We start from the raw sequence: 22,059 nt of genomic DNA, 5'->3' as shown, positions 1-22,059 counted from the left end.
TGCGGGTCAGAGCGCGGGGAGCGGGCAAAGGATGGGCAGGGAGGGAGGGACAGACAGACACTCCCCTGCCAGAGTGAGCGGGACTTCCAGGGAGAGGCACCCACAGCTGGAGCCGCCAAACACAGGCATGCACAGTCCGTGGGGAGAGTGGGAGCTGACATGATGTGCTTCAATTCGATGCAAAATGAATGAGCTGCTGTTCTCAGGGGTATTTGGCCCCCGTGGTTGAAGTACAAGTACGCGGCTGCATCAAGTACACTTGCATCATCTGATGCTACAGACACACTAACGGAGACGGGGACCAGTCAGAGCATTGACTTGGGTGTTTTGTATGACGTGCTTGGCATTAATTCCTGTTTGCTGCAACAAAAAAGGTAAGAAACTTAAAAAGTGGCAAGAAAAAACCTAAGCCCTTCCCCCTTCCACCCCCCCAGAAAACAGTTTTGCATTAGTGTAGCCTTTGTCTCGAGCTGTATTTTCAAAGCTATGGTCTATTAGTCTAAAGCTACTGTGTGGATGCCTGCAAGGCAAATTACAGCTCCTAGTGTGACAAAGGCAAGTCAGATTTCTTTTCTCCAAGAGCTGACACTTAACAACCTTCAGGAGAGCAGTGTAGCAGAAATGCAGGACTGTGTGCTGAGCTGTAAGTATTTGATGCTGTTCTCCCTCTCCTTTATCCCTTCAGATGTTGTTCATTTGAGCAGTAAGCAAACTAATTGATCCTCATTATTAATAGGTTTGGGGGATTGTGTTCAGCTCAGAATTACATGTTTCTAAACTGACTGTGGTTACTGACTGCATACTGACCAGTCTGATTCTGTAGAGGCTGATCATAATTTGTTTTTCCTGATAATGCCATGTTAACGTATGAAAAAATGCTGTAGTTAAGAATAGCAGAAACCTCATTTGCTAAAGGGAGGAAAGCTCTGTGTGTTTTCACTCTCAACATATACCACCTGTATAATTATCTATGTCTAATTCCCAGCTAACTTCTAGCTAGACAGTCTTTTCTCAGCCCATAATTGACAGTGAAGATTGAACAATCTGTGTAAATCTTCAAAAGATGTGAACATGTTTAATGGCAAAAGTATTACACTATATGTGGGTATACATGCATGTTAAGTATATTTAGTTGAAGTGGTTAGCAGCTTTTTTGACAGAAGAGGAAACTTCATGATTAAATGTAATCTATTGCCTTAAGGTCTCTGTGCTTGCTTAATCCTATCTGAATTTATAAAGAAATTGTAGCAGGAGAAATTTCATTGATTTATTTATCGATATGTTGCTTTGAATCCTTATTATGCTGGGTGCATGGGGAAGGAAGAGAGACAAGCACATTTATCTTTAAACTCAGCAGCTTCACTCTTTTAGGTTTCTTGTGTGTTATGGAACCTCATTGCTGTCCCTGTTCTGTGCAGTAATTTTTGCTTTCTTAAAGGATAATAGCTGAGTCTATGAGGGGAGTACATGATGTGTTTCATCCTTTAAAACTATAGCTTTCATTATGTTCCTGTAGCTGTTGCTTTGTGGTAATTACAACAACTTGTGAGTGAGGAAAAGAACATTATTTAGCCCTGGGGCATTTCTCAGTAAAAAGTGGCCTATTTATTTTCATAGGGATTTAAAAGAGAGAAAGGAAAAGATAGTGGGGTTTTCTTTTGTAACACCAGTTAAAAAATTTTAAGGGTTTTTTTTAAAGTTTTAATTTTTTTTTAAGTATGTGTTAGTTTTCCCTTTTACAACAAGTAGGTGAATATACATAAACCCTATCTATAAAGACATTTTAAACAAAGATCAGTTGCAATACAGACGGAGAGTAAACCATTTGAATTAGTATTTTAGATAATCAAGGTGTGTATTGAAGGTCTGTGGTATTTCTTGTATTGTGGCAGTCTGATGGGAATTCAACAAGGCTTTCTGATTCATCATTCACAATTCCCTGTATTTCATGCCATGAAGAAAAACTTTTACAGTGGACAAAGTTCTGATACAGTTGATATTAGAGTATTGATTCAACTGCACTGTAAAGCCTGAATTTGGTTTAGAATGCAGACTTTGTTTCAACTTAGTTTAAGATGGATGAGATATCCTTATTCTCTGGATAAAATTGATGTAGGTCAAACTCTGAAATTTAACAGTTCTATATCAGGGATGTCAAGTCAGTAAAAAGTGTTCTGTTTCATTGTGCCACATCCAGTCTTTGCTTAAACACCTCCAGGGATGGAGACTCCACCACTTTCCTGGGCAGCCCATTCCAATGCCCAGTCAACCTTTCTGTAAAGAACTTCTTCCTAAATGTCCAACCTAAACATCCCCTGGTGCAGCTTAAGACTGTGTCCTCTTGTCCTACTGCTGCTTTCCTGGGAATACCCAACCAATCCATCTGAAGTGGAGCTCCTAGTGATTTGGGGGAAAGGTGGCCTGCTGATCAACATTCTTTTTGTGCTTCCAGAAATGTGTTTGATTTCCCTAACAAGCCAGCATGTTCTCATGAGAGGGAAATGATCTTCAGTGTATTATGAAAGATGTCTCTGGTTTACGTTGGGAGAGGAGACACCGAGGGTGGCCATTGCTTCAGGGGGCTCTAAGTGCACCCACTCTTTAATCTCAGGTTCTCAGTCACTGAGTGTGTGCAGATGAGAGAAACCCTGAAGAAATGGCAAAATGATCTGAAGTTGCTTATCTGTGGAGAGGACTTAAGAATAACAAGGACCCAGCTTGGCTGTCAGATACCAAACTGTGAAACTTTTATAGTTTGGGTGCTAGATGGCACATTGATACCTGACGAAATACCAAAAGCCCTAGTAAGTGGGGCTTACTGATTCAGAAAGTCTATACTCTAAAACAAACTCTTCTGGTTTTAAGAGTACAATTTAGTCTTTACAAAATGTGGATTTGTCAGAGCACCTCATGTTTTCTTTTTATTTTAAAAATAGAATCTGATTAGGTTATAGTAATCTTCATAATATATAATTAGCAACAGAAAGCTAGATCAAGCCATCAATTTTTAAGCAGACCTCTTCTTTGCTACCAGTGGAGAATTGCTTAAAAATTGATGGCACAATCTGGCCCACAGTGACTGGGGGATTCATGCAGAAAGCATTAGTTGTAATTCTACTCAGTCTCCATCCTGGTGGTGGCAGGGACCCAGAAACTCAAGACAGTCTGCTGGAATAGTCAGTCTGCAGTTTCAGTATTTGTTAGAAGACAAAAGGCTTAAGGATTACTTTAAAAAAAAAAAAAAAAAAAAAAAAAACCAAAACACACCACCCAAACTGTTAAAAAGCTACTAAACCCTTAGAAAAATTATAAGCCACAGCTATTTTCCTTTCATTAAAAGAAACTATTTCTCTAATGGCGTACAAAAGTGAATGACATAATAATTCTCTAAGCAACAGGAGACTTTCAAATACACAGAAATGAAGACTGTTTCCTTTATTTTTCAGTGTTGTGTTGTTGAGGTGTAACTACATTTTAAATAGGGATTTTGTTGCATTAAGTGCTACTGGACTTTGTAATTACAAATGAGAGAACCAGAATAGGGCCTCTTCTATGTCTCAGAGGATGTGCTCAAGCAAATACTTGTAACTAAATAAAGATGAAAGGCTCATGCAATGGATTGTAATTTCTAATCAAGTTAAATACGTTTTACTCCATTAAAACTACAGTAATTGATAGCGAAGACATTTCAGCTGGTTGTTATCTCTTAAGAAGAGAGATGGTCAGGGCTGCTGCTGGTGGCTGTTGTCCCATGTGAAAATGTTGAAGGACCATGGAAGTTGAAGGGCAGACCTTTGTACTTCCTTATGATCTAGTTAACACATGGCAGCAGTTTTTTTGGGTTTTTTTCCTGCTTAAAAAAGGCAACTGAGGACGTTGCAGTGTGCCAGACTCCAGGGGAAGCTACAGGAATGAAGAGGTGTGAAGTGTTAACTGTGTCTTCACAAAGTTAGCTGAATGCATCAATCACAAAAATGGTTGGGCTGTAGACCTCTGCCAGGTACAGGGGACTAAACACTGAACACTCTCCCAGGCTTATGTGCAATGCAGTGCCACACTAAAACATCATCCAAGCATGGGAACATCACCTTGATCCTGAAATACCTTTGTGGAGGTGACAGAAACAAAACCTGTCAGGTTTCTTGGTGTGATTTGCTCTCCATCACATTGTAGCCTTACAGTGGCCCTTGTTGAAGACACAACAGTAGCAACTGTGAAGTATTTGGAGCCCAGGACAACTCCTGCTGTCCCACACAGGGATGGATGTGTGGGGCATCTGAGCTGCTGAGGCTCTTGGGCATGTTGTTTCATCCCTGCCAGCTTCCTTCTTCCCACTTGAGACAGTCCCATAGGTTGGTCATCTGTGTAAACACAGCATCACCATCTCTGTCAGTACAGCACACCTCACATCTGTGCTTTGAGGTGTTTCTGTTACAGAGTCAGGGGGAAAAAGTTGCCCTGGAACAGACTACAACAGGTCAGCTAGACTAGTCTCCTGCCCAAACCTGGGCAGGGTTCAGGATCACCTCAGAGCCACTTCAGGCTGATATTTATAAGACTCCAAGAACAGATTGCACAGCCTCTTAGACTATATATCTCTGAATTTGTCCACTCTCTTGGTAAAGAAACTTGGGTTTGCTCTATTTTTTAAATTCTCCCATGAGCAAGTGGGAGACATTAATTAGATCCTCTCCTGTCACCTCATCCCCAGGATAAACAAGCCCCCCTCATTTCCAAGCTAAACAAGCATGGCTTCTAGAGCCTTGGCTGGGCTCACTCCAGTTTGTCACTCTCCATGGATTAGTGAACCCAAACTGGCATGCAGAAGTGCAGATACAGCCTCATGAGCACCATGTTGAAGAGTGTTTATTCACCTCTCAGTGAAATCTCCATCACCTTTCTGCTTGTGGGGTGGGCATTGCACATCATGGTCACCCCCCAGGATACAGTTTACATCAGTCACTGGTGTACAAAACCTGGGACTGAAAGAAGGAATGGTCTTGTATTCAAGCAGTGCCCCATCAGTTACAGCACTCTACAACTCTCTTGCCTCCACTGCATCCGTGGACTTGGGGACTCTCTGGAGGAAAGCAGGGATCAGGGAGGCAGGTGCCCTTCCAGTACAGCAATGCTCTGTCTAAAGGCACTAATCAGAAAACAAGCTGGAATAAATGAACCTGGCAGGAGTGATGGGGAGGAAGAGACTGTTATCACCTTCCCTGGAAGGTGGTGTCCTTTTGGGGTTTGCTCCAGGAGGGGGGTCCTTTCTCACATCTCTGCAGGCTGGAAGGTCATGGGCTGTTTTTCTTGGTCTTGGCCATTTCCCCTCAGAAATGAATCTCAAATCCTGTGTAGCAGCCCTGACACAATTTTCTGGGGACTGTCTTCCCAGGTTATTGGCAGGCTCTGGCCTGACCCATTTTAACTCAGTCAGCTTGGAAAGGGATATGTAGGGCACCACACTGAAGCACTTGTGCAGCTGCTCTTGCAGCATTTCTAGCACTTAGAGCAATCAACAAAATCTACCACTTGAACTTAAACTTTCCATATCTACTTTTTACCCTTGGGGCAATTTTTAAAAAAATCGTTTATTTGAGTTTGAAGGTAAATTATTCAACCATATTTGATCTACTAAAATGTAAAGAGAATGCAGGCAAGTAGTCTTTTGTATGAAAATAATTAATGAATTACAAAACACTCTATGAGAAGTTGTTGGGTTAATTGGAAAGCTGTAATTAACTGCTTAGAAGCAGGAGGTAGCCTCCCCTGATTCATATGCATGCCACGGCAGCCAGAGCCCCACTCATTTCTTGATGCCTGAGGAAGTCCAGCAGCTCAACTGCTTCTTTTTCTCTCACCTTCCTGAATTTCCTTCACTGCTCTTTTCTCTGGGCTGGCAGCTGCACTGGTGATTGTTCTGTACAGTTGTATCTTGCATAACAATTGGGGAATTAACAGATCTCCCTTTCAGAGTTTGCTCCAGCAGGTCATGTTTTGTGTCTCTAAGACATTTCTTCTCCTGTCCTCCCCCAGTATGTTGTGCCTAAGACACAGGACACCTTCTCCAATAAAATGCTTTTTCTGAGAGATGGAAATGTCTGTTTGTCCACTTCATATAAAGCCAGTAGTTAATGGACAAAGAAAATCCTATATGTTTTCTTTCTCATACTACTTAGAAACACTGTGTTTTCTTAGAAAGTGAAAGTGATAGTACTTTTTCAATTCTGATTTTCACATAGGCACTGACATACAGTATCAACAGTGTTTAGGTTAGAAAGACTTCAAATATTTACAATATTGAAATCTAATTTTAACCCTTTATTTTATAAAATGTTAGCAATAGTTGAAGTGCTTGCTGATTCTGCAAAGCCCTGTAGAAAGCCCATGTAGCTGAAGCAAAGGAATGAGCAGGGTTTTGGCTGGGGAGATCCACACATGTCACCACTGGATATTGAAAAGGGTTCAGTCTATGACAGGAGTGAGGCAGAGCACCATGTGTTTCTTCTTTACAATTAAGCTAAGTTTCATGCTTCTGTTGTAAAATTTCTGGGAAAGTCCATTACATTTGTAAATATCATTTTTCCAGCTTGACTGCTTTGATGGAATCATAGAACAGCTCAGATTGGAAAGAATATGAAAAGACCATCTGATCCAGCCATTTATGGGAAAGGAAGCCTAAATGAAATAGTCTAGCACCCTGTCCAGTGAAACCTCCTGTGATGGGAGCTGTGACATGTCCATGGAGAGGTTGTTGCAGTGAATTGCTGTTCATCACAAGGAGCCACATTGAGATTATTACAAGGGATAGCAGGTACAAGTTGCAGCAGGATAGGTTTCATTTCAACATGAGAAAAAATTAAATCTCTAGCTACATGCATACACATCCATTTTGGGCAGATGCATTAGGGAACCACATGCATGTTTAGCTAAAACCTGCCTTAGAAAACTTACATTTATTCCAGATCTACTCATTAAACCATTTCTAAGCAACAGATCAATCGCTGTAAGCTTGCTGACATGAGATGTGTAATGAGAATTGGTTCCCTTCCCTTCAGTGTACTCTGTCTTTAATCCTAGCCTTAGTACTTGAGATCTGATGATTTTTCCACTCCACTTCTTTTTTTTTTTTTTTTTTTTTTTTTTTTTTTTTTTTTTTCCAAGAGTCAGTTACAAGCTGGAATGATGTAGGATCCTGTATTTTTTTCACACAGTGCATGAATCATGCTCAGATGCTCACTAGAGATAGCCCCTTCTTTAAAAAGGGAAGTTGTGAGGTGCATGCAGGAGGCAGGAGTGGGGGAGCAGGTCTAAGTAGCTCTCTTCTAAGACTGGCCATTGTCCCTGTAGAGACACTATGCCTTGCACAGAGTGGTGTCCAGTGTTTAAGGAGAGGTGCAAAGAAGCAAGCAGCAACCCACATCGTTCCCCAGCCCAGCTAACCCTTTGTGGTAACATCCCAGGAAACTGTGCATTCTCCACAGGACAAGCTCCAGAAGCACAGGTGTCCCTGCCAGCTCACTCTGCTGGGGTTTCATGGTGGCTGGCATTTCCTGGAAAGCAGCAGGCTGTGGTAGGTGCCAGGACCTACCTGCAGGGAGCCCCCTCTAAGGCTTCAGGGCAGGAGGCAGAGCAGGTCTGCAGGAGGGGGCAGAAGGGCAGCCAACAGTCAGGGAGGCTTGTGCCTCTCCTGTCTGCCTTTGCCTGTGGGAAACGGATATTGGTTAAGTTGTACCAAGAGTTAGTGGTTGCTGAAGTGTTTTAGAAATTAACGTGTGGTGATTTTATACATCCTGGCTTCAGTTCAGTGCTCATGGAAGGTTGTTCCCCAGGCTGTCATTTCTTCAGGGTGCAACTTTCAGAGGACCCCAAGGGGCCTTGGGGCATGAGCTTTTGGAAAAGGCATTTTAAAAACTGATGATAATCTTTCTTCTACTCTTTGAGTTTAAACAATGTATGGTTTGCTCAGCCTGAAGAATTATTCTTGTTTCTTTTGTCAGTGTCTGCTGTAGAAAACGTTATTTTGGAAGAAAGAAGGTTCATGCACTTTCTGTGTCTATTTATACTTTCTGCATACTACTTCCCAGACTTGTGTGTGGTATTTTAAGGTTTATTACCTCCCACTGTTGATATGTCTGCGTTGCCTCGCTGAATTCAGCTGATGCCTGTTGGCTTCATTGCATGTTTCCAAAAATACAAACTTCAGAGCAACAAGATTCAATGAAAAAAAGTGTCGAGAGGAAATAGTGGCCGTATGCTGTGCTACAAACAAACAGTGTATGTTAAATGTACAGCACTTTTCAGCTACCCTGTCTTATCATATGCTGGAGCTCTATCTGCTTGAGTGCCTTCTAACTTGCTCTTTCTGTTTCTTCATGCTTCCCTGGATTCAGAGAGAGGTAAATTATTTTCATTTTTCCATTTTTGTATTTATCCTTCTGGCATGCACTGAAAAATGTTGTATTGGTTTGCTTGTATCAGTAAACAGAAGCTCGATTTCAGTAAGTAAATTCATACCTGTCACCCTTTCAAATTGCTGTTAACAGAATTGTCCAATTGATACTGGCTGTTGGTTGTTTTGGGGTTTTTTCCCTCAGGTCCCAAACCCTCTAATAATAGAACAGTTTAAAATCATGTGATGCAGTGGGTTTTAGTATTTGCTTCTGGTTTTAGGATTTAAATTCAGCTGATGATGTGCTCTGGAATCTGAAATGCAAGACACTAGTGTAAAAATCCCAGCTTTTATTTTAAAAATTGAAAAAACATGATACTGAGAGCAGGGGATTTCAGAGTTAAGTTTAGCTAGATTTGAAAAAGTAAACATTTATTTTCTGGTTTTGGTATTTGTTTTGGGTCTGTCTGGGTTACTTGCTTGTCTTTTAAGTTTGAAGAAAAGTTGTCCCCGGTATGTTTGATTTGTTTGGATGTACAAAGGGATCGTTTGAAATTCTCTACAATGCTTCCTGTTTCATGGGAGCACAGTGAGGCATTGTAGTCAGGTGCTCTGCAGCACAAGGGCTGCAGCTACTCCAAAGGCTCTTAGCATCCCTCAGATGAGATTTTGGGTTTGTTTGCTCTTCTAAATTGCAAAAACTTGAAAGTGGGACTGAGTGGAAGGAATGTGGTTTAGAGTTGCAGACTATTCCTCATGTTTGCTTTGTGGAATATAATGAGAATGGTTTCCTGGTCTGACTTTTTTAATCAATCCTTCAGGCAGTGTTGGCCTAGGGAAATATTTGAACTTTCTTGATTATGGTTTTGCAGTCTAATGTAGGTTTCATGCATGTGGAGAGTGATGATCCTTCCAGCCTAGCACTGGCAAAAGTGTGCTTCGGGCAGATTCATGGGTAGTGTCTATGCACAACTGCTGTGCTCTCTGTCTGAATAATAAAGAACAAAGGACTAGGAAGCCTTGCTTTTAAAACAAAACACACTGGAGAGATTAACAATTCTGGTGTAGTCTGCCGTCTTCAGTTAAATCTGTTAGAGAGCTTTGAGCATCTCAACTTGATGTATATCTTTATTAAATCTTTAAATATTCCTTTTAAACAAAAGCCCATATCTTCCAATTAGATCTGGAAGACAGAATCATTGTCAAAAATATCTAAATACTAATATGTCAAAGTCAAATTTACAGGGTCTGCTGCAAAGAGGTAGTTCAGAGGTCCACAGGCATAATAACACATTCATTTACTTAAAGGAAATTCAGGATTCATCACACTGGCCATCCTGAGGAGTTAAACCCCCACTTTACCGTGCTTCAAGAGAGAAGCAGCAACTATAATGGCCTTGACAAACTACCTAATTTTTGTGTCTTTTCTTTGAAAACTGCTGCACAGGGTAGGAAGACAACTCCCTGCCCATGCACATTTCAAAAATATTGTGAAGTAGTTAAGGAAAAAAAACAAACACCCTGAAAAATTTGTGTTGACCAAATTAATAGCCAGTGATTTTTCATACAATCTATCCCAGAAGTTCTGTCTTTTGTTAAATCCATCTATAAAGCAAGCAGAAGTCTAGCTACTGGTTGACTTTTCAGTTTGCCATGCCTGTCTAGCAATTGGGGAGCATCAGTAAGCCCCATCTGACCCCCAGCTGGATGTGACATCCTGTTAGCTGGGCCCCCTTGGGCTGCCAGTCCTACAGGAGCTCAGTTCCCAGGGCACCCCCTTGGTGACCATGGCACATGTTGTCACAGACTGTCCTCCCTGCCATGGTGGTGGTGCTTTGGCCATGTAATTGTGAGGTGAGGCTGGGAATGAGGATCAGTATGGGACATACATTTAAGCTGTACAATCTGTACTGTTGTCACTGTGCTAACAGAGCTCATGGATCTGGAGAATTGCACTTTGACATGACTCCAGTTGATGTGGCCCTTTACAGGAGTAAAATAAAGCTCTTGGTAGTAGAGGGGTAAATTATTTGTAACATCTCAGAGCCCCCTTTCTTGCTAGAGGGGCAGTGGTGGCAAGGCTGACAGGACTCCTGTCCCCCCTGCAGACAGAGGGTGGTGGGCAGCACTGAGACTTGGAAAGCCCGTCTGGAGGCCCGGCTTTTGCAGCTGCCTGAGCACCAGGCTGCAGGAAGGAAAACGGAGTGAAATGCTTTCAGCCTTGGAAGTGCTGGGCTCTGAAGGGCTGAGCTGGGTATCAGTCCTATCAGCTCTGAGAGGGTTTTAACAAATTTTGGAAGCACACAGAACTGTGGCAATGATAAGACATCAAAGAAAAACCGGCAGCTGTGAGTTTTAGGGCTGCCAGATTAAAGCCTCTGAGTAACACACAAAGTAGCCGTAGCTCCTCCTTCAGAGTGAGCAAGTGACATTATCAAGGAATGAAGCAAACAGCCTTTCAGCAGGGGATAATTTGCCCTACAAACTTTATGCTTCAATTTGAAAAACAAGCTACACACTGTCAGTGCCAGAACATTTGAGAAGAATTTATTAAAATGCATAACTGATGTTTTGCTGCAAGGAAATCCATTTTCAAATTGTGTAAAAACTGAAACAGGAAAAGTCTCCCAAAAATGTCTTCTTGAAGAGAGCATTTTAACTACTTGGCTCCAAAATTCATCACCAGAGTAATGTCATGGTGGCCAAGTGTGCCATTCTGGGTTGTAGCTGGAGAGCAGCTAAAGAGGTAGAGGAGCTCTGTGAGGTGAAGTGCTTGGAGTGAAGAAAAATGGAAGGCTTTAATGTGTGTTTAGGATTTCCAGCTGTCAGAAACAAGGAAAATTCTTTCTCCTCCACATCACTTCCAGCTCTCATCACTGAGGAGAGAAGGGTAGATGTGGTTACTGTATAAGAGAAATGGGAAGGAGAAGACTCTTGGGAATAGTTATTTTTCTTCCTCCTCCTCCAGGATTTGATTCCAAAGTGTTGGGTGTTGGATGTATATTCAGCTGGAGAAGGGGCTGTGGGTTTCATTTGGAACAGGTGGAAGAGAAGCAGTGGTTTCACTTGGTATCTGTCTGGTATCTGGTAGTTGAAAGGTCCTCAGTAACTCTTTTACGAACAGATTTTGCAGCATTTGTGAATGCTGCTTTTTTCATCTAGTTATCACTTTCTTACCTTTGGATTTTTCTCCGTAACTTTGCAGGTTCCTTGGTGTGACCATAACAAAAAGACAAGTGAACTGAACAGAGTCACAAACATTATTTCAGCTATAAGCCGTTCTCCTTTCTCCTATGTGAATAAGAAGTCTGGATAAAAAGCCTGAAATCTTATTCCATAGGATTTGTAATTTCTAACATACATATTACTGTAGGGTTTCTTGCACATCATCTTTTCTACCATTCATGATACTAGAATATTTGTGTATCATGGAAAAACCCCACCCGAGGATGGTCTTGATGGTATTATATTTACCTGCTTTAATCACTTGCCTCCTCTCCCTTCTCTTGCTTTTCTGCTTCTCTGCTCCCATGGACATTCAAATCTCTTGTCAGTGAATGGCAACCTCCTGCCAGGTGTCTCTGACCGTGCTCAGCTATAGTGGTGGCTGCCCTCCCCTTTTTGTTTCCTGCTTTCCTAAGTCTCTGGTGAGCTGTTTGCAGGAAAGCAAAGTGAAGCCTGAAAGTTACAGACTCAGGAGATGGCTTCCCCATAGCCTGGAGTATCTGTTCTGTGACCCTGCAGTTGCAGAAGTCTGTGCACCAGTACAGAGAAATCATCTTCCACAGGCTATTCTGGATGAATTTCAATCAATTTTAAGACAAACTCAGAGAATATAATTTTCTGGTTCAAGGATGCTAGTTACAATTTGTAATACATAAATCTGGAAAGAAATGCACATTTTCCTGCATATGTATCATTTTAATGTAGGTGTTTTAAATAGCAGCAGTTTAATTTTATTGAGAAGGGTAAAAAAAATTATTTCATACTTTAAGGTTAGGATGTTAGGGGTTTTTAACCAAAAACAAAAAAAGGATTCATGCAGTTCTACATTCTTCTGCAGTCTTTTGAAGAAATAAGTTTAATGTGAGAAGGTAATGGAGGATGTGCTACTCTTCTAAGCTGTACTTAATTGGGATGCCTCCTAGGACTTTAGCATAATAGTGGCAAATGGTTATAGCTGCTACTCAAACAGGACAGCATTAGCATAAGTTGCTTTTAATGTGATTATATTCATCCAAGGTTGAGCAGCTAAGTGATGCTTAGCCAGGTGTTAAATAGGTATGACTATCTAAGGTTTAGTCAATGACTGTAGACATTTGCCAATTAAAGAGAGTAAAAGAGCAAATAAAAATTAATTCCCTTCTACTTAGCACCTTACATTGTCTTTTCAACTCTCAAAATTGCTTTTTAATATGTCTTTCTCTAGTTCTGTATTCTTTCAAAATAAATTACTACTAAATGTTTAACTGTTCAGCAGAACCAGTCTTACCCACTCTTGCACAAAATTATTCTTATCTATTTTTCTGTTTTTCTAGTGTTTGTCCAGAATACTGATTTATGTCCAGTTCCTATAACTGGAAAGTTATTAATGGATAATGCACTATGTGTGCAAATGATTAAAAAAATTAAAATTACATTCTGTGTGATACTTCTTCTCTATATTTCTGTATCAACTGATGTGCTGCGCTTGTGCTATAAAATTTCAATAGTATACAACTTTTTTTTGCAGCACCGTTCTCCCACTAAACACCTTGCTGCTCTCCCCACTGACATGGAATGAAATTTTACTAGGAGCTGTCATTCAGATCCCACCAATTTCATGTGCACATACACCCTATGGAGACAGAGACTCATCCATCTGATTGTTAACCCCGTGCTAGCTCTCTGTCCAGCCATGAGCTTTGAAATAGCTTTTTAATGTCTTTTTTCACTAGTTTTCCCAGCAGAATGTAAAGATAGGAGAGTGGTAAGAGGAGGTGTTTGCCCTTTTCCATAAATTTCTATTGCAAACACGTTGCTCAGCACTTCTTCATTATCCCAGGGGCCTGTTGCACATAAATCTCACTTAAATGTTAATCAGCTTCAAGTGAGCTGCAGTCAAATGAAGGTTTATAGTTGAAGCAACCCAGAAGGGATCTCAATTGGAAGAGGAATCAGAGACTGGTCTTCTGACTTACTGAACAAAAAAGAAGCTGATCCATTGTGATCCTGTGTAGGGAAACACAAAATTTTTCTTGAGTTTTATTGTTGCTGTAGGAAGCAGATACTCCGAAATCCTCAGAAAGCCATACCTTTCTTCTCCAAGAGGAACTGTGGAGCTCTGTTTTCTGAACGCCAAGAAATGCCTGAAGCAAGGCTGCAAGGCTGCTGCTGGCACTGGAGCAGCTGGCTGCCACTGTTGGTACCCCATCTCCAGGTCTGCTGGGCTGCCACGTGGGGCCACTTGTGCAAGCACACAGCCATCTAGGTGACTTCCATGAGTTAATGATATCAGTGGTACTGTCTGTGCACTGCCAGAATGGGGAAAGATGGTTTGTGTGCTAATTTTGATTGATGATTTGAAAACAGATGGTGCTGGCAGGATTGAGTGTGATGTGATACCACAGGTTTACAAGAATTTACTTTTCATACTTTGTCTCAGTAGATGCAGGCCCTGATCATCTAAAGATTTATGTATATTCACAATCCATGAATGTAATTAGCTGATTTACTTTGTTCAAGCTGTTCAGGTACTTGAAGTGAAACACTAGTGTGTCAATCTGCATCACCCCCACAAGGATTTCATTAGTTCTCTGCAGTTGAATCCGATGTACTGGCTGGTGTGTGCTTTTCTTCTGTAATACTGTTATACAGCCTTGTTTATGATTGCAGACCATTACAAGCAGAAATATTGACAGGAGCTGCGGGACCAAGTGCTGGAGAGGCTGGACACAAGCCTTACATGCAGCCCTGCAATACTGAGACAGCGCTTGCGGAACTGAGGTGTGGGCCAGGTCATCCTGACAGCTCCTTCCCAGCACCCACCACCAACCACATGGGGTTTTTTATATGGCACCTCGTTTCATGGTTTTTACCCATAGCTGCTAATTTTTCATAAGTTACAAGTGATCTATACCCTCTTCTCTTGGACTCCAGTTAGGAGTCTTCAGCTTGCTTTTGATGCACAAAGCGAGGAGGAAATCATTCTAAAGCAAGGCTTGTCACATGTCCAGATGAGCCAAAAGCATCAGTCTTTTTCCAAAAGCAAGATTCCAGCTGAAACTCAGCATCTTGCAGTGCAGAAAAAGGGAACATGCCAAAAGTCTTTTGTGGCCAAGGGACCTGGGGACAGACTGGGGCTCGGAAACCTTGGGGCATCTTCTGTAATAGCACCTGCCTGAATTATTGCTTTGTGATTTTTCCTGTAGGTCACTGTCGGTTGGGTAAAACAGTGTCCCAAAGGATGCCTGTGTCTTACATGCTGGCAGGACCTTGCTGCAGCTAGCAAGAGCCAATGCAGGAAGGGTTCAGGTGGCAGCACATTCCACATGCTGCCCCACTGCCTCCTGTCCCTGCTGTCCCCTAATGTGTGCCAGTGCAGGTTGGGATGCAGCTTCACTGTGTTTCTGCATGGTTCTGTCATGTGGAATTGCTTTCAGATCTCATGCTCTGATAGTTTGGGTTTTTTAAAATATTATTCATCAGGCTTCAGGTTGCAAAGCAGCTCTTATATGCCAAGGGCTCATGAAGAGCAAAATCTGTTGTTCAATTAGATACAGTACTTACCTGCAGGACAGTGTCTGTACCTTGTACAGAGCAGGAAGGCCAGCAATCCATTTGCCACAATTTCTGATTCTCCCTGGATAGCTTCAGTGTGAAATTCTTCAATTCACTGGGCATTTAAAATGAATTTAAAAATTGGCCATCCATGCTACATTAAACCCTCCTCAGAATATTTACAGACTTTTATATACAGAAATGCTTTAGTTTATACTAGGCCTGTGGCTTAGGAATATCCCTCCTATCTCTTCACCACTGAGAGCTTTGCTGGTAATTATTTGTGTAAAGCAGAAAGGCGCTGAAAAGAGACTTCAGGCATAAGAGGCTGGAGCAAAGTCCCAGAGAAATCGGAAGGTAGCAAGAGGGTCACAAAGTAGGAATACACTGTGGTTGCTTGGAGGACATGAAAAAGCAGAGGTGCAAGTGAACAGAGAGTCTGGTATAGCAAGAATGGCAGTTGGGCAAAGTCAGGCTTCTTCCTGGCTCAGTATGTATTGCTGACTGTTTCAGAAGAGCTCCTGCTCTTAAGCAGCCTGAGAACAAATAAAACTAGTTGTGGCATTTCCTTCATCCATGCTAGAAAGCTATACTGTGCTGTTCTGACTAGCCAGTACAGTGCAAAAATCTCTTTTGTAGGGCAGCTTTATTTAACTTCTGAAAAAATGAGGTCAGAAATTTAGGGCAATTAGTGTGAGCAAAGCTCAGCAGGTTCACATCTCCCTTATGCAATCAGATCTCTAATTACTATCTGTATCTTTTAAACACTTTCTACAGTCCTTTGAAATACAATTTTTCTCTGACTACAGTGTCATATGCTGTTTCTTGGGGTCTTTTAGTAGTTATGAGCTGCATATGTTTTCTATAATATGTAATTCTCTCTACTTCATCTTCAATAACATATTTGAGTAAATTTTGCTGTATATTTACAATTGCATTTGGAATTATGCATTGTGACTTGAGTAAGTTGCATGGTTAGGAAACTATAATGAGCCTTTGAACTATATAAATTAAGCACCAAACATCAGATATATGTTTCATGGGCAAGCAGTTTATTACATTTGTAGACCTGCTTTGTTGAAGGCATGTATTTTATACCTTGAGAACTGAGGCATACTCCTGTTAAACTGAAGTAGGACTTGCAGTTTTGGAAATACTGATGATTCCAATGTCATCAAATTTGTTTTGCATGTTTCTAATGTGTCCATTTATCTTGTTTACACAGAGACTTTGCTTACGTAGCAAGAGACAAAGACACAAGAATTCTGAAATGTCATGTGTTTCGATGTGACACACCTGCAAAAGCCATTGCTACAAGTTTACATGAAATCTGCTCGAAGGCAAGTGGATTTATAATCAGCTGCATTTGTCTGTTCAGAGGTTCCTGAGCCCTATACGTGTAATTAGCAGGAGTATGTAGTGTTAGTTTAGTTTATATAAATGGCAATGAGCAACCGTGTAGAGAATTTGTAAGGGAAATGACACAAATGGATGGGAATTATGGGAGAGTGGGCATTTAGATTTGAGGAGGATGATATGTGCTTTTGATTTGACAACTGTGTATAGAGGCCAAAGGCTTTCCTTAATAATAAAGAAGCTGCAGGTTCAAAGTGGAAAAAGAACACAGAGGTTCAATTAATAATAATTATAATAAACAATTATGGTAAACTCCATAAATAAATCAGATCTCATTTCAATGTTGTTATTCAATGGTATTATCCTGCAGAAAAATAGTTGCTAACTGTATTTTAAAAAATCATGGGGAAGAAGGGTTTTAAGGTACTCTAGTTATGTATTCTAAAGGATCTTAGTTCCTGCTCTGATAGTGTTGTCCATAATACTGGAGAGGACTGTTCTTTTCAGTCATTCTGCCTTACCGATTTAACACCATTCTCTGGTTATTAATTTTGGTTTTCTTGGATGATCAGTCCATGAGTGTCCTCTGTACAGTCATTTCATGCAGCAGTAACAACACAGCACAGTGGGCAATCTGAAATGCTTTTAAAAAGAGAACATTAAACTAATCTACTTGAAACTCTTTTATTGAGCTGCGGTGGACTTGAAAGTGCATCCCACTTTTTAAAAATATTACACTGCTCATTTTGGTTTTCCTTAAAACATTTTAGTTTGCATCACATAAAAAGTAGGGGTGAATAATCTTATCAGTTATCCCTGTGTAACTTGTCTCTCCTTATGAGTCATAGCTCTTCTAGAAATGCTAGTTAGGAAGCCTTCAGGTTTTAAAATTCTGCTGTATGACTGTCATTTGCTTTTTACATTTTGTCTTCACGTTAGTGAATGGAATCATTGATGCCAAACCCTCCTCTGCAGTCAGGTGTATAGTCTAAAAATTTTTCATTTTTGCAACACTGAAGATGTGGTATTGAACTTGTTTGTGGTGCTTCATGCAAGCAATGTGAGCCTTTGCACAGTATGCATTACTGGAACCCTCTGGGCAGCAGGGTTGTGGTTGATGCAGAAGATAGCCCAGCCACTGTGCAAAACCTGGCAGGTTGGTGTGGGTTTGAGCTCCAGAGGAAGTGCCAGTGGCAGTACTCAGGGAGCTGCTGAGGTTGGTCAAGGAGCTGCAGGCTGTGCTTGGTGAATTTTAACTCCAGCACTGCAGCAGTGACTGACTGGAGACCTGTTATGTTCTTCCTAGTTCTCCTCCATCTCTACAATTCACACAGGTATTTCCAGCAAGTCTAGAAGGGAAAAATGTGCTACACAGGCCCTGCTACTGCTTTTATCTATAAGGTCAACATTGAGTAAATGCCATGGTAGCTTCAAGCAGGAATATCAGAAAGGGAGCAGAGCTGTCACATAAGTAACTATGACATGAAACTTCAGACATTATTTTTGGATAAGAGAACAACCAGACATTTAGCTAGCCATAGCTAACAGCAACACAGAGAACTACTACTGCTGCTACTACATCTACTGCTAATTCAGCAAAAGATGTAATCCTGATTCAGGGAAGCACTTGTGCTGACATACTGTACCTCTTTACTGAGTCAGGGTTTCTTTCTAAGCTAGTGTGTATAATTTTTCATCAGAGGGGGCAAGAATATTCCCTTGTGACCCTGCAACTTGCAGCATATAAAACCTAAAAAGAAAAGGAAGGGGGCAGAGGAGACAATTGTGGTAGAAGTATTTTCAGACCAAGTGTCATCTGCTGTAAGACCAGGTATCTTATGGCTTAATTACAATGAACAGACGTAACATAAAGAAGCAGATAACTATGGTTCATATATGAGCTTTGGAAAACCTCTGTTAGCTTCCCTGGATCCTTTCCCAGTCATGTATTTGTAGGGAATAGCCATCCAAAATGTTTATTTAGAAGTGGAGCTTTATTCCTCTTTTGCTAGTACTACACATTTTGAAGAAACCACGTGTTGAGTTTTGCATGGGATTTTTAATTACAGAATAAACAACAAAAGATAGTTCAGAGAGGAACATGCATAATGAACACTCTTCTCTCTGTGTTAAATGTTTCTTGCTATATTACTCCTCACTACAATTTTGCTGTTGATAAAAATGACAAGATTTTTTTTCCTCCTCAACCTCTCTTTCATCTAGCCTTGGACACTACTTAAGTTCTTTATGTAGTCAAGGAATGGTGAATAAAGTGGAGTAAAATTAAAGTTGTTATTTAAAAAGAATAACCTGCTTAGTCAGGTACCTTCTAACCTATTTCAGATTTCAGAAAGAGGGTTGTAATAGGAGTAGATTTATAGTTGCTGCTGTACTATTTTTTTAATGCTATATTATCATTGTCCTCTTCAGATTATGGCTGAACGGAAGAATGCTAAGGCTATGGCTTGCAGCTCATTGCAAGACAGGACAAATGTCACCCTTGATGTTCCTCTGCAAGGTACTGAATATTACAGCTAGTATCCTCAGGATGGTCCTGTTCTAGATAAGTTTTGTTTCTGATGCAGTTTTTTACAAAAATGGAGCATGCTGGGTGGAGAAGTCAGGAGTGTATTTCTGCTTTTTAATTAAAGTAACTGACTGATTGTAATCTGTTCCTGTATTACTTTAAGTACTTTTCTTGGTTATGTTAACAGTTATGGAGTCCTGCTCAGTTATGTCAACTTGTGCATTTCCTCTTTTATTTTGAAAAGCAAGTGTTGCAAACACAGTCCTACTTATTTGTGGCTACTCAGGATATTGTCTTTTTCAAATCAAAATACCTGCTGACTTGAGACTGTGCCAGTTGGCCAAAACTTCCTTAAAACCAGAATATACTCCAATGCCCCACTTGGATTCAGAAGAGCCATAAGAGTTCTCCTCCTATGTCTCTTCAGCTTCTGACTCAAGGGTGCAAGTGGGTTGTCATTCAGCTTTTGCACACTTTACTGCTTGGTAGAAGGAAGTTGCCTTTGTGTGACTGTGTTTAACATATTAGCAAGGATGATATTAAAAGTAAATCACAGATTTTTACATAGTTATTGCAGTGAACCTTAGATCTATACATCTCAGAGACCCATTCATCTGTATTTTCTGTGTTTTAATATTCCAGCAATATAATGTGGTTTTATTCTTAGCATAGACCAAAAAATTCCTTTAGAAATTATTGAGGCTTGTTCTTGTTAGAAGGAGTAAAAGTTTTTTTTAATTGATTCAATACCTTCAGAGTACAATTAATGGGTAAACAGTAGAATGTTATTGATGAAATAGAAGTGTTTTTTCCTGCTGTGAATGCTGATTAATAGAAATTGACTTTTGTTCCCATGCAGTAGATTTCCCAACACCAAAGACAGAACTGGTACAGAAGTTTCATGTCCAGTACCTGGGCATGCTACCTGTAGCTAAACCTGTGGGTATGTAACACTTAAATGAATTCCAAAATATCTTGCTTAACCTCTAATGCCTTGTCACCTGCCAGTGCTTGATTCTTGAAGGGTAGCAACGCTTCTGTTTCAGTCACATGAATCAGGCATGAAGACATCTAATATCCAGGGCATCATATCAACATGTGTTTTGCAAATAGGGTATTCTGGGAGCTGCCAAGAAGGCAGAGTTTCTTTCTACAGCTTTCTCTGAATATAAACTCTGCTACTAATGAGATGGGCCCTAAAGAACTGAAACAGTACAAAAGCTAAACAAGATGCTATCCTGCTTTTTATAACCCAGAGGAACCTGTTTTGATTATCCAGATGGAGAAATACAACTTCACAATACTTTCTTCCATGATCAATTTAATTTTAATAAGGAATCCAAAACACTGTTTTCTATAGTACTGTGTGAAGATAAAAAAATCTGTTATTTTATATATATATTGTTTTTCACTGTTTCATTTTATTCTTTTTTAGGAATGGATACTCTGAATAGTGCCATTGAAAGCCTAATGGCTTCCTCTAGTAAAGATGACTGGTTGCCAGTTACCATGAATGTTGCTGATGCTACTGTCACAGTCATAAATGAAAGAGTAAGGCAGACTGTGCTGTTTAAAACACAGTTAAAATAATATGAGTGTTGAAAACCAGGAACACAGAAATGCTAGTAGGGTTAATTTAAACTAAAATTCATTTGCTTGTTTTGCATTTTATTTCTTTCCAGAATCTGCAGAGGCTCTTACTGCTTGTATCATCTTCATTTTTCTTTATCATTCCAATCATGTTCTCAGAAATAAATTATTCATTTGATACTTAAATTCAGTGTTTTCCATTCTAGGAATTTTGAGCCTAAAATGTTGTAGGTTAAGCCCAAAGTAGTAGCAATCCTAAATTCCAAACTGCATTTGCCTTACTCTTGGTATGGAAGCCAAGAGTAATATAAAAATCTCTGTTACAGAAGAAAATGTAGAGCATTTTCCATAGAGTTTAATACAGTGAGACTTACTAATGCAGTATTTTATATATGTCTTTTGATGAGGTACTAAACCAGCATCTCTGTGTTTTGGAGTCAATATAGCCATGTTGTTTTGTTTCTTCACAAAACAAGCAGCTTCTAAAATGTACAACATTTCAAAATTTTGTGGTAATGCTCAAAGCCTCAGTTTTCTGGTGACAGCCTGGAAGGGGAGCTCAAGCCCAGGCCTGAGCATGCTTGGTTTATGCAGATAGTTAAGAAGGCACTGCAGTACTGTACCAAGATATCCTCCCATTTAATCAAAATTGAAAGTTCCACAGAGCATCCAGTAGTAATGATCAATCTTGATTCATGACCAGAATGAAGAGGAGGTCATGGTGGAGTGTCGTGTGCGGTTCCTGTCCTTCATGGGAGTCGGCAAAGACATCCACACGTTCGCCTTCATTATGGACACAGGAAACCAGCATTTTGAGTGCCATGTGTTTTGGTGTGAACCAAATGCAGGCAATGTATCAGAAGCTGTTCAGGCTGCTTGTATGGTAAGTGACCTTCTTCAAAGGCATCTAATAGATTGATTTAGATTTTCACTACCTCCATAATAATTTTTTCAAATTTGCAATTATATTAATTTAAAGACAAAAATAGAAATTAATATTATGATATATTTAATCAATTAAAATCCAAACATTTTAATGTTTGACATGCCAGCTTGGTGAGCAATGCCTCTTTAATTAATTTCTCTCATAACCACTGCAACATCTATGAAAATTAAAAATCTTTTCTTTCACTACAGAAGTTACTTAATGCCAGAAAAAAACATTTTGCTTGGAGTGATGTTATGAAATCCAGTGGTAATATAGTGAAAATAATCCTTTTTCAAGAGTAACTGAACCCAGAAAACTTGTTTTTCAGTTTTCAGATGGGTATTTATATGATTGTGTGCTAATGGACAGTTTCTGCCCAAGCACTGACAGACCAATTTCCCATTAACTTCAGCTGACCTTCTTTGTCACAGCCAAAACAGAGGTTTGACTATATTTAATGAGAAAATACTAGAAGTGTATTTAAAATTATCTGTGAAGTTATTTGATCCA

General features: G+C 40.2%; 1 protein-coding gene across 10 annotated transcripts in view; it reads left to right on the top strand.

The window, feature by feature from the left end:
- The window catches only part of APBB2 (amyloid beta precursor protein binding family B member 2), a 161,645-nt gene that overhangs the window by 133,065 nt on the left and 6,521 nt on the right, over nt 1-22,059 (top strand). For all 10 annotated transcript variants that reach the window (XM_083861495.1, XM_083861497.1, XM_083861498.1 and 7 more), the window contains 5 exons: nt 16,374-16,488; nt 18,935-19,022; nt 19,891-19,974; nt 20,467-20,582; nt 21,325-21,504. In XM_083861495.1, coding sequence (XP_083717621.1) covers nt 16,374-16,488; nt 18,935-19,022; nt 19,891-19,974; nt 20,467-20,582; nt 21,325-21,504 — 583 coding nt within the window. The remainder of the gene's footprint in view (nt 1-16,373; nt 16,489-18,934; nt 19,023-19,890; nt 19,975-20,466; nt 20,583-21,324; nt 21,505-22,059) is intronic.

The sequence above is a fragment of the Zosterops lateralis genome (assembly GCF_965231275.1).
Source record: "Zosterops lateralis genome assembly, chromosome: 5".
NCBI lineage: Eukaryota > Metazoa > Chordata > Aves > Passeriformes > Zosteropidae > Zosterops > Zosterops lateralis.
The sequence above is the reverse complement of the archived record's forward strand: the minus strand, read 5'-3'. Positions and strand labels throughout refer to the sequence as shown.